Below are 17,270 nucleotides of genomic sequence, written 5' to 3' on the forward strand. Positions count from 1 at the left end.
CTGGAACATAAGCACTGCTTTAATTTGACTTAGATCTTTGAAATGCTAATACTCTTTAAACATAAAACAACATTGCAGAGAACTTATTGTGCAGACTGAGGAAAACATGCTACACAGAAACTGGTTTAAAGGGTAAGAAAAACTGCAATAAAAGCAAAGATTGGAGTGTTGATACTTTAATACACTTTATCCTCTTATGGGGCCATATAGCAGCAATAATTCTCTTCCTCCCCAACTTTAATATATCCTTAATGTCAGCAAAACTACAGCTTAAAAGAATACCACGATAGAGAATAACTTGTTTTCCCTGGAGAAAATACAGATCTGTGATGTACAACAAACATTGAATGCAAAGCCATTTTCCAAGTTTGCATAAACACAGAGGACAGAAAATCAAGGTGTGGCGCGTTCGGGGGAGAGAGGCAGTGTTGAGGTGTGACTACCCACTTATCCCATGTATTTTTACTAAGCACCTACTTTGTGCCAGTCAGTGTGGGATGTACCGGGGAAGCAATAATTAGCCAAAAGAGATCCAATCTCTGAGCTCACAGGGCTTATCATCGAGTGGGGGAGACAGGCATCAATAATGCACTCACGCAGGGAGGGTAACATGGTGGCCCTTCCCGTGATTCAAAGGGGGAGTCAGGAGAGGAGAGAATGGCAGGTGCAAAGGCTCCGCGGCAGACAGGACTGAGTGAAAGGCAATGTTATGGATTGAACTGTGTGTCCCCCGCCCCCAAATTTCCTATGTTGAAGTCCCAACCCCCAGTACCTCAGAATGGAACCCTATTTGGTGATAGAGACTTTCAAGAGGTAAAGTTAAATGTGATCCTACAGGTGGGCTCGTATCCATGTGATTGTATTTGGCCACAGGGCCTTCAAAGAGGTGATTAAGCTAAAATGAGGCCAGTAGGATAGGGCGGGCCACATCAGTATGACTGGTGTCCTCATAAGACGAGAGAGAGAGAGAGAGAGAGAGAGAGAGAGAGAGAGAGAGAGAGAGAGAGACGGACAGACACCAGGGAGGGGCAGACACAGGAGAGGTCACGTGAGGACACAGCGAGAGGGCGGCCGTCGGCAAGCCAAGGAGAGAGGCCTCAGGAGAAACAGACCTGCTGACCCCTTGACTTTGAACTTCCAGCCTCTAGAAACGTGAGAAATAAGTTTGTTTCCGCCTCCTGGTCTGTATGATTTTGTTACTGCAGCCGTGGAAGGCAAGTGCAGACGGTGCGGGTGAAGTGGAAGGAGCCAGGCAGAGCAGTGTGAGGTGAGGCTAAGAGCTGTGGACACTCGGAGTCCAGGTCGAGGAGTTCTGCTGTCGTCCAAGAACAATGCAGAGACATTTACAGTTGGAAGCAGGGATGTGTCCGGAACAGATTTGCTCTTTGAAAAGATTTCTTCGGCTGTGGCATGAAGAACTAAGGGATGCAGGTCAAAATAGGTGTGAAGCACTTACGGCACCTCAGGGCCCTTGGACTGGAACAGTGGTGTAAACACTGCATGTGATGAGACAGATGGGACAGAAATCCAGGAGGTGAAACTGACAAGACCTGGAGATGTGCTGGGGAAGGAAGTGCGGGAGCTCACGTATCAAGAGGGCTACAGAGTCTCCTGGTTCTCAAAACGGAGATGAGCATCCCGACTGTTATGACTCAGATAAGAAACCCAAGGAAATTATCAGGATACAGGAAAGATGATAAATTCTCTTTAGCATGTGCAAAGTCTGAGGAATATACAAGGCAACACCGTCAAGTAGGATGTATAACTCTGGAGTGGAAAGGCACTGTCCAGCTTGGGATACAAACTGTGAGCTCTCTGCATATAGGAAGTAACTGGAGCGAGCGGTATGAATAGTTTTGCTGAGAGAGAGGGACCAGAGAGAGGACCCGAGAGGGACAGTTAAGAACCCCTCACAGTCTAAAGAAGATGTGGTCTGTATGTATATATACATATGACTCAGCCATTAAAAAGAATGCAGTAACACCATCTGCAGCAACATGGATGGACCTAGGGATTATCACAGTGAGTGAAGTAAGTCCGAAAGAGAAAGACAGAGACCATATGACCATATGATATCACTTCTATGGAAATCTGACATACAACACAATTGAACTTATCTACGAAACAGAAACAGATTCACAGCCATAGAGAACAGACTTGTGGTTACTGAGGGGGAGGGGGTGAGGGAGGGAAGGAACGGGAGTTTGGGATGAGCAGCTGCAAACTAACTAGTACATATGGGATGGATAAACAACAAGGTCCTACTGTAGAGCACAGGGAGCTATATTCAATATCCTGTGAAAAACCATAATGGAAAAGAATATTAAAAAAAAAGTACATAGGGCTTCCCTGGTGGCGCAGTGGTTGAGAGTCCGCCTGCCGATGCAGGGGACACGGGTTCGTGCCCCGGTCTGGGAAGATCCCACATGCCGCGGAGCGGCTGGGCCCGTGAGCCATGGCCGTTGAGCCTGCGCGTCCGGAGCCTGTGCTCCGCAACGGGAGTGGCCACAACAGTGAGAGGCCCACATACCGCAAAAAAAAAAAAAAAAGTACATATATGTATAACTGAGTCACTTTCTGAACAGCAAAATTAACACAACATGGTAAATCAACTCCACGTCAATAAAATTAAAAAAAAAAAGAACTCACATTCAAAAGCCACAGAGCATAAGCCTGCAAAAAAAGGAAAGGCAGGAGGGCCAGAATCAGTGCTGTTGAGGAATCCAAGGGAAGGGGTGCTTCAAGGAGAGGGGGACAAATGTCCTCCAAATGTCACTGCAACGTCATGTAAAACAGACTGCAGTATGTCCACTGGACTAGTGACAGGGAGGTTACTGGTAACTTCTTTATAAACTAATTTGGAGCCAGCTGGAGAGTGAATAATGGTGACTGAAATGGGGACACTAAGTTTGGAAAACTTAGATTTTGGGGGGCTGTGTTCAGCCGGGTGGTGGGGACAGAGAGAGAGGTCGAGGCCACTGAAGGGACTCTGTGGGTCAGGGCAGGGTATTTTATGGCATTAAAATTTTTAAATGGAATTAAATTAATTATTGAAAAAAATCCATAATTTAGGAAAAACCCCAGATGATAGCACCAAACCACTGAGAAGCTGGCAGGGGATATTAGGGAAAAGTGAATCTTCTCCAACTGCTTTTCCTACAATGCTCATTTCTCACAATTCTATAGAAGCAGCTTTAAGTATATTTTTATGTTAATTTAAAAATTAATGTGCAGTGGGGAACTCCCTGGCGGTCCAGTGGTTAGGTGTCTGCGTTCTCACTGCCAAGGGCCCGGGTTCAGTCCCTGGTGCGGGAACTAAGATCCCACAAGCTGCACGGCACAACCCCCCCAAAAAAAAAATTAATGTGCAGTGAAATTGACTTTTTGAGGGGTAGCCAGCTATATGGATTTTCGCACGGGTACACATTTGTGTAACCTCCAATTCCATCGCTCCCCAAACTGCTATCCCTTTGTGCTCACACCCTCCCCCAGGTAATCACAGCTGTTTGTCACTAGAGTTTTGGCGTTTGTAGGACGTCATATACATGGAACCATACAGTATTTGACCTTTCCAGACTGGCATCCTTCACTCAGCGTAAGACTGATTCAACAGCATCTTAATTTCCCCTCACCTCACTCCTGCCCTGTCCCTTTCCCTCCTCCACAGTGCTGTCAGTGATCCTTCCAAAACGTACGTCACCTCGTGCCACCTCTCTGCTTCCTTGCATCTTCCTATTACATCCGCAATAAAAGGCCTAAACGTGCTACCTGATCAGGCCCTCCACTGTCTCTCTGACCTCATCCCCCCCGATCATTCCACTCCAGTCACACCAGCTTCCCTGCTACCCTTTCAACCCATCAGACACACTCCTACCTCGGGGCTTCTGCACCTATCGCCCCCTCTGCCCAGAACTTCTCTCTTTTCTCAGGTAGCTGCAAGGGTAAAGAATTCATAACACAAATGATTCTGCTAAAATGGCACCTTCTCAGGGAGGCCTCGCCTGACTTCCCCATATAATCACACCCTCTTCCTCAGCTGACTCTCTACCTGCTGCTTCTACCGGGACTCATCATCCACTGACTGACTGTCTCTAACTGTTATCTGTCTACAGCTACTTCTATTAGCTTGTGTCCACACCTTCTCTGTGGAACGAGAGCCGTTTGAGCGTGAGGAGGTGCTGTCCTTCACGTCTGTGTCCCCGGCACTCACAGTGATGCCCAGCACATGGGTGGTTCTCAAGTGTTCGTCAAAGGATGAATACATGCCTAAAATCTAGTCATGGTTCCGTCAAGCCTTAAGGATAAGCCCCCAATTCCTTAATATCCCCCCACCCCGTCTCCGCCCCTTATCTCTCTGGTGTCATCTCCCACCTCTCTTTTTTAAATCATACACTCCGTCAAAGTAAAGCACGTATGTTTTCCAGAAGCCTCTGTGGCTCTTGAAATCCCTATCGTACCCGTCACTCTTTCGCCCTTTTTCCTTGGCTAAACGCTATCACCTTTTAGGTCTCAGCTTGGGCTTCGCTCCTTGGAGAAGCTGTTCTTGGTGGCTGCACCTTCCTGCAGCCTTAGGTCTTCAGCAAGCAGTTCAGCGCACGAACAGCTTTCTCAATCACCCTCCATTTCAATGAGCCGACAACTTATTGGCCTTATGGCTACAAAAGCTCCTTCATCTTTTTTGTTCCCTGACTTTAGCATGGTAGTCACTGTCTAGTGTATGCTCACTACTATGGAGTGCAAGAGTCTTGAACAGTAATATAGAGTTGGTAGTTTCACAAAAGCCTTGGCAACCAACACGAAACTGTGACGCCACTGATTCAAATGATGAGTCTAAACAAATTACCTGACTTCGTTCATCAGTTGAAACCATGGAACGAGCATTTTGTAACTATTACTGTGAGCATCAAAAATGTATACAAAGAGTTTTAAGGGTCACAGATGATAAGGATAGGAGATCACTATAAACAAAATGTAGGATCCCACCCCGCAAATATGTTTCTAAAGCTTGATGACTGAAGTTTAGTGAATGAGGGGCTGCTGGGGGAACAAAACTGGGTTCTATAAGGTATTATACTCATCACAGATAAGGGTTATTGTTTTCAATAGTTTCTCTATTTTTTATAGAATATACTTCAGAGTTAACTAAAAAGTTTGACGTTAAAAGCCAGTCTCTCAAAGATCAACGATCTCACACAACCATGAAAAAATTTATAAGAATAGAAACCTAATGCTCAGTAAGTTACATGTGTAACAGCGATTAACCGAAAACTTCAAGCAGGTGCCAAACAGATGAAATAGTTGCCAAAGCTCTTTCACTTGATCAAATTAGTACATGATAATACACAGCGTTCAAACACAACCCCACAGACATGTTAACTAAAATCTCCAAATTGTTTTTACAAATGAAACAAAAATATTGCTATCAATATGATACAATTATAATTCTTGATATAATTCAAGTATTAAGGGATTTGGGATCATAGCCATTATTTATGGAAGTCATACTATGTTTAATCCTTCTAATAATTCTATAGTTAGTTACTACTCTCTCTCTTTTGCTGATTAGATGAAGAAATGAAACCGTATACAAGCCCCATATCCCTGTCCTTTGAAGTCAAAGGCTTTTGCTTTAGTCTCCCAGGCCTCCCTTGAGTCTCTAAAAGCTGGCTCAAGAGTTAATAATTAGGAATGTCAAGATGTGAAAACAAAGAATAGCTGTTACGCTGGAAAACTGGTAACAATTTAGACTATAAATCCACCATATAGCAGAGTCACCAAACTCCCAGTTCCCTGAAAAATAGAGATAAAGGCCTGACACACACCCCTTAGTTTTTAAGGAAGCAGACTGCCTCCAGATGAAAACTGCTGACAGCAAGAACGAGAAGGTTGAAACCAGAAGGTTGATGGTGCTTGAAACTTGATGCCAACCAATCCAAGAACTGTGCATGAGTTGATCACACACCCTAGGGCCCCCTCCCTCACACTGCCTTTAAAACCCCCTTCCTGGAAGCCACTGGGGAGTTTGGATCTTTTGAGCAGGAGCTGCCCGTTCTCCTTGTTTGGCACCTGCAATGAATGCTGTACTTGCCTTCACCTCAACCTGGCGTCAGTAGACCGGCTTCACCGCATGTAGGCGAGGGGACCCAAGTTTGGTTTGGTACCAGAAACTGGGCCTTAAAGAGGCTGATGACATTGCTTGTGGTAACAATGATGCAGAGCCAGGAGTTTTTAGAGTCTGCAGACACCAGAGCTCATGTTCGTGAAAACAGACCACAGCCAAAACATTCATGCTGACAGCCTGTGGAATTTTTAACTCAAACCTTTCAAAACAAATCCTTCTATACCATGAAATCACTAAGACGGCAGCAGTGGCTACTGGTGACACGTGTCTGTACTGTCTCTGTGCTATGACACATGGAACTATCATCTAGTTAGATCTGCTCATCAGCAGCCTCAGGAGAGAAGGGTTTAAATGGCTTCAGCTCATTGGCGATGCCCACACTTACCTAAACTTGACCTTGTGTTGGATCTTTCTATTATGGCGTGTTTACTGGGATTGTTCAAGACAGAGCGTTTGGCCAGCGAGATGTCAGCGGTGACCCTTGTGATGGAAATCCTGTTGGGGAAAAGGCAACAGAGGACTCTGAGGTTATTCATTGAAGAAAGGGGGACAGAAGTGCATGCCCCAAACTCATCCAAGTATTTTACACACACACACACACACACACACACACACACACACACACACACACACAGTGACCATATTTTCAACCCAAAAAATGTTGGGGCACTTAATCATTCATTTTTTAAAAATCCTGCACCTACCTAACTTAGCATTTATTGGTTGCTTATCAAGTGCCAGGCATGCACTCAGCATTATTTCATTACCCAGACTATCTCATTAAATAATTCCAAAAACTTTATTTATTTAATTTTATATTTATTTATTTATTTGTTTGTTTTTATTTTCGGCTGCCTTGGGTCTTTGTTGCAGTGCGCGGGCTTTCTCTACTTGCAGCGAGCAGGGGCTACTCTTCGTTGTGGTGTGCGGGCTTCTCATTGTTGTGGCTTCTCTTGTTGCGGAGCATGGGCTCTAGGCACGTGGGCTTCAGTAGTTGTGGCACACAGGCTCAGTAGTTGTGGCTCGCGGGCTCTAGAGCGCAGGCTCAGTAGTTGTGGTGCACAGGCTTAGTTGCTCCACGGCATGTGGGATCTTCCCGGGGCAGGGATTGAACCCGTGTCTCCTCCATTGGCAGGCAGATTCTTAACCACTGCACCACCAGGGAAGCTCCATTATTCCAAAAACTTCAGCGGAGAGGATATCCTCCCACTTTTGCTGATGAAAAAAAGTGACCCATAGGTAGATTGTTTCTCCACGGCTATATATTTACAAAACGTGGTGAAGATGGGATTTGAACCCAGAACTCCCGAGAGCCTATATTCTTAGGCCCTGTGCTAAAAATAAAATCCCTCCCACAGTATGGTGCTGTGATGGCCATGAGGAATAAATAAGAACAAGACAAACAAGGTCTTCCTCAGTGCTGAGAGTCTAGTAGCAGATATGGGCCATAAATAAGAAAGTAATAAAATGATTACAGGTTAAGATGGCTGTTCTGAAGAGGACACAGAGGGTGCTGTGACAGACAGTCATGAGTTGTGGGGGTCATTTTAGACAGGCTCGAAATGAGAGCAGCAAAATCTGGGAGCTGGAATGAGAAGATGACTTAGACTGGAGACTCAGCCGAATAAACAAGCCAGCAGCAGGGAAAGTGCTGAGCAAAAGAGAGGACTCACAAAACCTCTGAAGAAGAAGGTGAAGGGGGCACTAAAACCAAGAGGTTTGGTTAGGAGTCTGTTTCATAGTTAGATCCCTCCACCTCCCCTCCACTACATCAAGCCACAAGGTGGCCATCCTTTTCCCGTGTGGTGTGAGACAATAAGTTTAGTCTCTCCAGGCAACAAAACAGAGGGCATCTGACCAGGGGATGCTACACAGAGCAGGGACAGAGAGAAGAAAGGATGCTAAATGTTGATCCCCTAGCCCTCTTCCTCATCCTAGAATTTGGGTAGCCAAGTTTATATCCTCCAGGTGTCAAGAATGGAAGATTCTTCTCTGGGGAATGTGACTACCAAACAGAAAAGACCCAAAGATAAGGACTTTGGTGGTTTCCTATGAAGATTGTCCAGTGAGGTTGTCCTACAGGGAGACCCAAAGGGGACAAGCTGTAACTATCAGCACAGAATTTCCAGTTGATTCTTTGATGCCCTGTTCTTAAATTTGAGCACAGCAGCGTTCCTTGGACATCTTAGGGAAACTTCTAACATGAGAGACCAAAACAAACAGAAAAAAATCAACTATGACTAACACCTAAAGTTGAACACTAAGAGATGATTGTATCTACGAAACTAGAACAAACTTCTATTTAAAGACTCAGACTAAGAAAGAGTTTTTGGAAACTAAAAATATAACAGTGGAAATGAAAATTCAAAAGAGGGGCTTAGAAGACAAAGTTAAGGAAATCTGCTAAAGAGTAAAACAGAAAAGACAAACAGATGGAAAATCAGAGAAGAAAGGCATAAAAACTAGAGAATTACCCAGGAGGTTTAACTTCCAAATAACAAGAGTTCCAGAAAAAAGACAATAAAGAAAACACAAGAGAATAAAAAAAAATCTAGAATTAAGAGTTTGATTTTCCAATGGAAAGGGGGAGTCCAGCACAAAGGATGAAACTTCTGCATCCAGACATATTCTTGTAAATGTCATGACACTGAGGACAAAGAAAAACCTAGAAGCTTCCAGAGGAAAAGGCAGGTCCCATACAAAGGTTCAGGAATGGAAATGCTTGCACTTCTCAGCAGCAAGAATAATTAACACAACACTGTAAATCAACTGCAATAAAAAAATATTAAAACAAAACAAAACAAAAAACACAGCAACAATGGAAGACAGAAGGCAATGGAGCAAAAATCCTGGAAAATTCTGGGGGGAAATTTTCTAAACAGAATTCCATAACTATTTTAACTATCAATTAAATGGGAAGGTTGATTAAAGGAACTTTAAGACGTTCAGGGTCTCAAAAAGTTTTAATGTCCTCTTTCTAAGGAAACGATTGGAGGATGTCTTTGACAGAAACGATGGGAGTAAGCCTTGAAAGAGATCAAGTGATCTAGGAAAAAGGGGTTCACACCCCAAAAGAAGGTGAAAGGCATCCCAAGGATAATGAGATGTCTCAGAATGACAAATGTGCACTCAGCACAGAGACACACCATCCAGACCCAAGCAGGACAGAACATTCCTGGAGAGAGGTTCAAGAAGGCACAGCTGAGGGACTACTGGATGTGTATGAATATATCGTGAGGAACTTGAGACAACCAGGGGAGAATGTGGGGCTTGACTGGTGCCAACTATATAGAAAATTAAGCACGTGTAAAAAGCAAAATTATTAATCGCACAGAAACCACAAAGAAAACACACACAAAAAAGTAATGTGAGTATTCAACATGGCTCATTGAAATTTTATTTACATGGTCATAATGCATCCAGTATACGGAACCAGCCAAAATTATGATTTAACTGTTGGGAGACTGGAGGATGAGATGGATGCAGGTGCGTGTATGTGAGAGGGAAAGGAGGAATATGCACGAGAGAGCTTAACAGCCTTCACGGCAGGAAGCCCAGAGATAATGCCTAGCAGTGAAAACTCAAGCAGCAAATGAAGCACATAATTTAGAGGCAAGGAATAAATACCAAAAGATACAGTTAAAAGAGTTAAAACTAGTTGCCCTCTGAGAGCAGGACATTCAGTAAAGTGTGGAAAGGGAATTACTGGCTTTTGCAAAAAAAAAAATAAAGAAAGAAAGAAAGAAAAATAGAAAAAGATCTGTTGATCTATATACTGTAAAATCCATCCTTTACTGTGTACACGTCCCTGAATTTGGGCCAATTCATAAAGTCCTGTATCCACCATCACATTCATGACGCAGGACAGTTCCATCACCTGCCCCACCCCACCCCTGTCAACCACGGAGCTGTTTTCCATCCCTATGGTTTTGCCTTTTCCAGAGCATCACTGTAGCCTTTTGAGCTGCGCCTCTTGCACTTTGCAAAATGGATCTGAGATTCGTCCACGATGTTGTGTGTATCAATAGTTCATTCCTTTTTATTGCGGAGAGGGACTCCTATTTATAAAAAGTAAGTCTATTTGATTAAGCTTTTTGTACTTTGATGACAGTATTACTTAACATGGAAAAACGATAACCAGAAAAGAGATACTAAACACATCAACTTAAACACATTTAGTTTCATTATAACTTCCCAAGGCATTCACAAGTGAAACCAGACTGCTTACGTGGTTCGCTCTGTAGGCTGTGGAAGACAGCCATGGTTTTCTTGCAACTCCTTAAGTCATTACTAGAGGTTCCGCCAAAAACCAGACCTTGAAAGTCCTAAGGGCCAAATTCTGGGGACAATTCAGTGTAGAGGAGCCGTCCTCAACCCTCACAGTGTATTGAAGTTGCCAGAAAAGATTTTACGGTTACATGAAGTCCCATCCTAGACACTGGGTTTCACTTAGTCACAGGTGGGATGTAAGTCTTTGGTGGTTTTTTTGGTTTGTTTTTGTTTTTAAACCTCTGCAGATGATTCTAATATGCAGTCAGGGTAGATAACCACCGGTTTAGAAGAAGCTGTCTCACATCTAAGTACATTTCCCACCTGACAAAGTGATGTAATATTTTCCAGGATGACTGATTTCCAGGAAGATTCCTTCACACAAGGCCATGGACCCATCCCTACAGAATTCAGTATGCATTCTGAATGCTTCTGTGTCAAGCGCTGACAGTTTCAAACTCATTGGAGAGGACAACCGAATTCATCACTGATGGTGGCTTTCCTTCTCACCCCCGATTTTCTTGTTAATTTACCTGTCGTGCTACTAGGTGAACAGGAAGATTGCTTTGTTCACGGGATGACACAGTTGTTTAGGGTGGATCCGACTGTAAGTGGGCTCCTCTACTGCACATAACAGAAAGGATAATGATTCATCATCTCTTCTTTGACCTGACACACTTAATGCTATTTTAACAACGAGGATCATGATTCTGACAACTCTCCAGGGCTTCCACAAATGAACCTAACCGGGTTTCAGACAGAAAAGAATTCCTGTCAAGAATCTTTTCATCCCCTGCCCTTCCTTTCCTGTGTTCTCCCTCTTGGGCTTTACACTTTTTAAAAAAATAAATTTTGTTTATTTAATAGATAATTCAGGAGTCATTCATTTTTCCCTTCTAGAATTACATGTCTGTTTAGAATTAGACACACCTGATACTTGTGATGAATTTCCACCCTCTGTTGCTGTCTGGCTGACCGAAAGCAGACACCGAATGATTCAGTAACTCTGGATGTCTTGCCTTGAGTAAAAAAGTTAAAGTTTTGCACGGCTTTTTGAAATTCTCCCTTATGGACCCCATTACTTCCTTTGAGGATGTTTAACTGGTGATCTCACAGGTCTAGAGTGTTGAACCCCAGTTTTATGAGTTCCAATGAGCCAGGGCAGATCCACTCATAAAGCCATATGGAAATTACTTCTGGCCAGAGACAAAAGACTGATACAACATGGAGATATTGCCTTTGTTTGTTTCTTAAATGAAATCAATCTGGATGGCTGATATTTAGAACATGGGTCCAAGATACACCCTATGGCTGGAATCTATCTTCCAAATTCAAAAGTTAGGTTGAAATAGAAGTGGTAAGTCAGGAAACCCCATCTCATTTCCCCATCTTTGGCATTTAGAAAAGGGCAGTGGGTTAACTCAGGCACGGAAAGCAAAGTGCCTAGTCTAGCAGAATTTTCTGGGTAAGCACACTCGTGTAGACAATTCCAAATGGTGATAAATGACAAAGTCAAGAATAAAGAGGTGAAGGCTCTGCATGGGCCCGATTAGAGGTATGACTTTTATACGTGGCCAGAGCCTGATAGCCTTGGATCAAGCCAAAGGTCCAAGGACCAAGCTGTGCTTCCTGGCATGAAATAAATTATATTTCATAAAGTTATGAAAAACAAAAATATCCTATTAGGAGCATTTGGTTAGGTAGACTTTGATTCTAAAGTCTTTTTTTGAAACATAGATTCTATTTTTTTCTTGAAACATAGATTCTATTTTTTGTTTTCTCTATCAGTCCTTTGCTTGATGACTAACAATATTTATCCTGCTATAAAAGTTTCCCTCTTTGCCCGCCTCCCCTCCTGACTCCCGCTGTGGAACAGCTGGAAGAAGGACTTTGGTCCTTGTCTTCTTTGAAAAAAGAATTCAGCAAAGAGGCAGTGTTTATTAGAAGCAAAGTACGTGTGGAAGAGCACACGGGCAAACTTGGTGTGAGCTGTGTGCAACTGGGGTGGCTGAGGTTGCTTATATGGGGGCAGTTTTCCAGGTTGTCTCTGGCCAATCATCTTGCTTGTGCCCATCTTTGGTCTGTCAAAGGGCAGCGGGCAACCAATTGCGGCTGCTCAGCCTGGGGCCTATCTCCTACCTCATGACCAGAAGTCAATATAAATCAGAAACAGTTGTAGGAGCCTGTGTGGTCAAGGAAGAAAGTATTCAACTGAGAAATCTAAAAGAACAGTGAAACCTACGGATTCCATCTACTGTACTTGTAACTGTCAGGTTGGAGAAGAAAAGGAATGTGGAGAAGAGAGGCACCCAACTTGTCTCGCTAAAAATCCAGAAGTAGACCCTCGCCCTTTGTGCTCCCAGGTCCCTGATAATCTATTCTTAGTTTAAATTTGGAAGTTTCCATTTTAGACTCCAATCCTATCTTTGATGCTTCAGAAGTTAGCTTAACCTTTACTATGGTGCCCACTGGCTATTTGATTCAAGGCTTCCTTTCAGTAGACCCTAAGTAACTCCATGAAGCCAAGGCTGTCATCTGATTTTGCGTCTCATGATGCTTGGCTCATAGAATATGCTCAAGAAGTATCTGCTGAAGGGATGGAGAGGGAAAGGACTGGATTAAGTCCAAGCAGATTAACGTGACACACTAAAGATGGGCCTGGCTTTCTTACTGGTCACCCCCTACCCTAGGGACTTCACCTGAAGACCTCTAGGTGGCTTCCAGGATGCTGTGTCACACCTTGATGCCTGCACACACTTTAGACCCTCTACTGGACATGCCCTTCTCCTCCTAACTCACTTGGTAAAATCTTAGGTACCATTTAAAAACCCTTCCTGGATGCTGACAACCCTAAGTCAGTGTTAATCCCTCTTCCCTTTATGCTGCCTGTACCTTGGACACATACGTGCCGAGCTGTCTTTTCATTCACTTGTTATTTTACTGCTCAAGGTTTCAGTTTATGGTTTACACATGAGCTCCTTACAGGCAGACATGGTGAATGGCTTCAACATCTCTGCATCCCTCTAGCAGACATGTTTTCAACATCCATCCATTCATTGTTCACGCTGAGGACTGTTCTAGGCCTTGAGAACACCACCGTTCACAAAACAGATTAAAACCCTTGCCCTCGTGGAGCTTATATTCTAATTGTGGGAGAATGACAACAAAGGAAATTAATAACTAAAACTCATAAAAGAGTTATGGGGAAAAAGTCAGGGAAGGAAGAGAGAATGTGCGCTTGTGTGTGTGTGCGCGCACACATATACCAAGGAGAATATCTGAGGGAAAGTTCCTAGCACAGGAGCTGTAAGTGCAAAGGCCCCGAGGTGGGCATGCATCTACTGTCTGGAACACTTATAGGACAGCAAGGAAGTATGAGGCAGGAAGAGAATGAGCAAAGGGAAGTGGAGTACGAGATACAGTCAAAGATAAGGAGCGGGTGGGGATGTGGATGGTCAGACCATACAGGGCCATGTAGGCCACTAGAAGGACTTTGATTTTCACCGAGGGAAAGAGAAGCCACCTGACGGATCCAAACAAAGGAGTGATGAGATCCAGCTCACAGTGTGACAGGATCGTGAATTGAGAGCAGACTTGAAGGAAGCAAAGCTCGAAGCAAGGATACAAGTTAGGAGGCTATTTATTGCACTGATCTCGGAAGGAGACGATGGTGTCTCAGACCAAATGGATAGCAGAGGACGCGTGAGAAGTGGGGAGATTGTTGACATACCTTGAAGAGACAGACAACAGCATTTGGATGTGGAACGTAAGGGGAAAAGAACAGTCAAGGACGAGTCCATGCTCCGGTGCTGAAGGTTTTGGGACTGAGAGACGAAGAGGTATGGAAGGAGAGGTGGAAGATGGAAAGGGGCAGGTCGGGGATGGGGGGAGTTGGGAGGTCAAACTTGAGAAGTCCACGAGACACCTCAGTGATGATGTTGCACAGACAATAGGACATACGGTTCTGGGATTCAGAGGAGAGACCAGCAAAGAAATGTTATTTAAAAGTCCAACATCGAATGGAATCACCAAAGGAGGGAGTGTGGATAGAGGAGAGAAGACAAAGGACAGCCCTGGGCTCTCCACGAGGTCAAGCTGATGATGAAGAGCCAGCCAAGGAGACAACGGAGCTGCCAGTCAGATAGAAGAAACCCGGAAAAGTGTGGCTCTAGAAACCAAGCAAATGAAGTATTTAAAAGAGGATGGAGTAGTCCACCATGTTGATTAGGAGGAGGGCTGACGATCCCCTCCTGGATTTATCAACGTGAAGGTCACTGGTGATCTGACGTGACTAGTTTGGGGTAAGTGATGGGGAGGTAACTGGAGTAGGTTCAAGAGACCCAGGAGAGAGCAAGTACACACAACTTGTTCAAGGAGAATTGCTATAAAGAAAAGAAGGAAAACGGGACAGCTAGAGGGGCATATGAGGTCAAATTTTGCCAAAGGGGTAACAACTCCATTTTTCTATGCTGATGGTGTTTCCACTAGAAGGAGAAATACTGCCGAGGAGAGAGAGAAGGGCTGTGATAGCTGTGTTGGTGTGGGGATGGGGAAATGGGATCTAGCTCCCAGGTAGGGGTCATTGTTCACAGTAACAGGAGAAAAGGCAGAGCATTCAGGCAAATACACAAGGGGGGGATGGGTGTGGTGGTGGGATCGCTTGGACCGTCTCCTCTGTTTGCCTCTGTTTTCTTGAAATAGGAAGCAAATTCCCGGGAGAGCTCAAGAGGAGAAGGGTTTGATGAGAGGGGAAATGGTGTGAAAGCCTTTTAGAAGAGTAGAAAAGTGCATGGAAGAGGCATATAGAGTATGATTTCTGGGCAGCATTGAGGGCCAGCTGATCATGAACTTAGGGTGAGATTCGTCAGCAGGGGTTTGGCCAAGTTCAGCTTACGGATGCAGGTGTAAGAACAGAGAGCTGAGGATGTGCCGAGCAAATATGACAAACATTGACTGAATCCGATCGAACTGAATGGAACTTTCTTCCTGTCACCACAGAGACTTCAGAAGCGAGTTTCCTCTTGGGAATCACATGCTTGTCCCACCCAGGTTTCATCATCTTCACAACAAAAATCCACAAAACCCAGAATTCTGAAATACTCACCGCCCTTCGAATCTGTGTTTTAAAAAATCGAACAATGCTTTTTGCATCATATCTGTGACCTGCAATTGAGTAAGCAAGAAGAGACAATAAAATATTACTAATTTTGATAAAACAATTTTACTACCCTTAAGAATGTTTGAAAACCTGGGCTTTCCACTGGGAAAAAGTAGCACGTGAGGTTGCCCCTGTTTTCCGTCGCTGAGCTCTGATACAGTAACAATCAAAAAGACAAAGTTCCCCAAACTCACTCTTGGAGTGACAATTATGACATTGCAAGGGGTTTCAGTCACTCTCCATTTGATACTCTCTCTCCAGACTGAGGCAACTGTAGCTCACAAGGCAACAGCCAAGAAAACAAAATAGAACAGAACAGGTACACTGTGGCTTGAAAACGACATGCTTTACTGCCGCAGCTCTTTTCTAAGTTCAAGAGTCGGGAGAGGGAGGTGGGGTTGCAAAGCAGTTCGGCATGCAAGGTCAAGGGTACTCCAGAGGGCAGCTACCTACCTCGTACCCCTTCAGAGAGGGGCCCACCAGGACCACAGGTCGCATAGAAGGGACCACGTCATAAGGAGGGGTGTGCTCTGTCTGTAGAGAGAGAGGAGATGCCTTCAGATGGTTAAAAGGCAGAAGGAACTCAAATCTTTTACGTATAAACTGTTCTGTCTCAACTCTGCTATATGAGGCACTACCTTTCCAGACATTTCCTTTTTTTTTTTTTTTTCACTTGCCTCTTTTTCTAAATAAACCCAATCCAAGACTGGGTGGTTTTATCTCCCTCACGTTTCGAAGTGACTGAGTTCTCTACAGTTTTCTGGCTCTCCTTAAAAACTGCTCCTGACATTCCTAAAGCAGGAGGGGCTGCTTTTGAACAGAAGCTAGTTGGTAGAACAGACAGAAACATGCCTCATGCAGGAGAGGTGCTTTTAGGCTTGACTGGAGGTTAATATTGCTTTTCAGATGGCATTTGAGTTTTCTCAAGAGTCGAGTGATCAGACCTCACGTGGTTAATTACAAAGAAAAGAATTTGGGTCTTAGACGTTGGTCTTACCTGGATAAAACCTCATTTCAAAACATTACCAAATACCTGACAGTTTCTATTTTGCTGTGAGAGCTTAGAGGACCCTGCATGCTTGTCCCAGTGGACGGAATCACGACCGTTACTCACAGCTGAGGGATTCACATTTTTAGATTTTTGGTTTCTATCCCTTGGAACTTAAACACTCACAATGTAAGGTTTATGTGCCTTGGAGGGAAGGTGGTTCATGCGTGTGTGATAATATATCCGAGCAGGCCTCCGCGGCCTCAAAAGGTTCATTGTCATCTTGCACATCTCATATACGTCTTAAGAACTGTTTAGGAGGTGTTTCTGTTACATAACTAATTCATGCCCTCCCACGATAATTTATTTCTTTTTTAGAAGAGCAGGGGGAGGACCTAATTTTGTAGCAATTTCTAAAACTTTCAACAATTTTCAGCTCTCCTGCTTCCAATAAAATAATGGAAATAAAGCTTTTTCCAACAATTAGATAACTCATCTGTTTGATGATCTTAAAATCCCCGATTTAATAGCAGAAAATGTTAAAGTGACCCAAAAAATGACTTTTTTTTTTTTTTTTTTTTTTTTAATGTAGAAGAAAGAGCTTTGGCCTGAGACACTGGGATAAACAAATCATGGTGACAGGAATCTTCCTGCATTGAGGAGTGTCTGAAAAAATATATATTTTAAGAATCACACAGACCCAAAGAAAAATCTTCTCCAAACTATTTGAAGAA

General features: G+C 43.8%; 1 protein-coding gene across 3 annotated transcripts in view; it reads right to left on the reverse strand.

Moving 5' to 3' along the window:
* CACNB2 (calcium voltage-gated channel auxiliary subunit beta 2) overlaps positions 1-17,270 on the reverse strand; it is a gene marked incomplete at its 5' end in the record, with an annotated part of 402,223 nt that overhangs the window by 14,539 nt on the left and 370,414 nt on the right. For all 3 annotated transcript variants that reach the window (XM_081229496.1, XM_081229498.1, XM_081229497.1), the window contains 3 exons: positions 6,507-6,616; positions 15,495-15,553; positions 16,002-16,082. In XM_081229496.1, the coding sequence (XP_081085622.1) occupies positions 6,507-6,616; positions 15,495-15,553; positions 16,002-16,082 (250 nt within the window). The remainder of the gene's footprint in view (positions 1-6,506; positions 6,617-15,494; positions 15,554-16,001; positions 16,083-17,270) is intronic.

The sequence above is a fragment of the Mesoplodon bidens genome (genome assembly GCF_964165515.1).
Source record: "Mesoplodon bidens genome assembly, chromosome: 3".
Lineage (NCBI taxonomy): Eukaryota > Metazoa > Chordata > Mammalia > Artiodactyla > Ziphiidae > Mesoplodon > Mesoplodon bidens.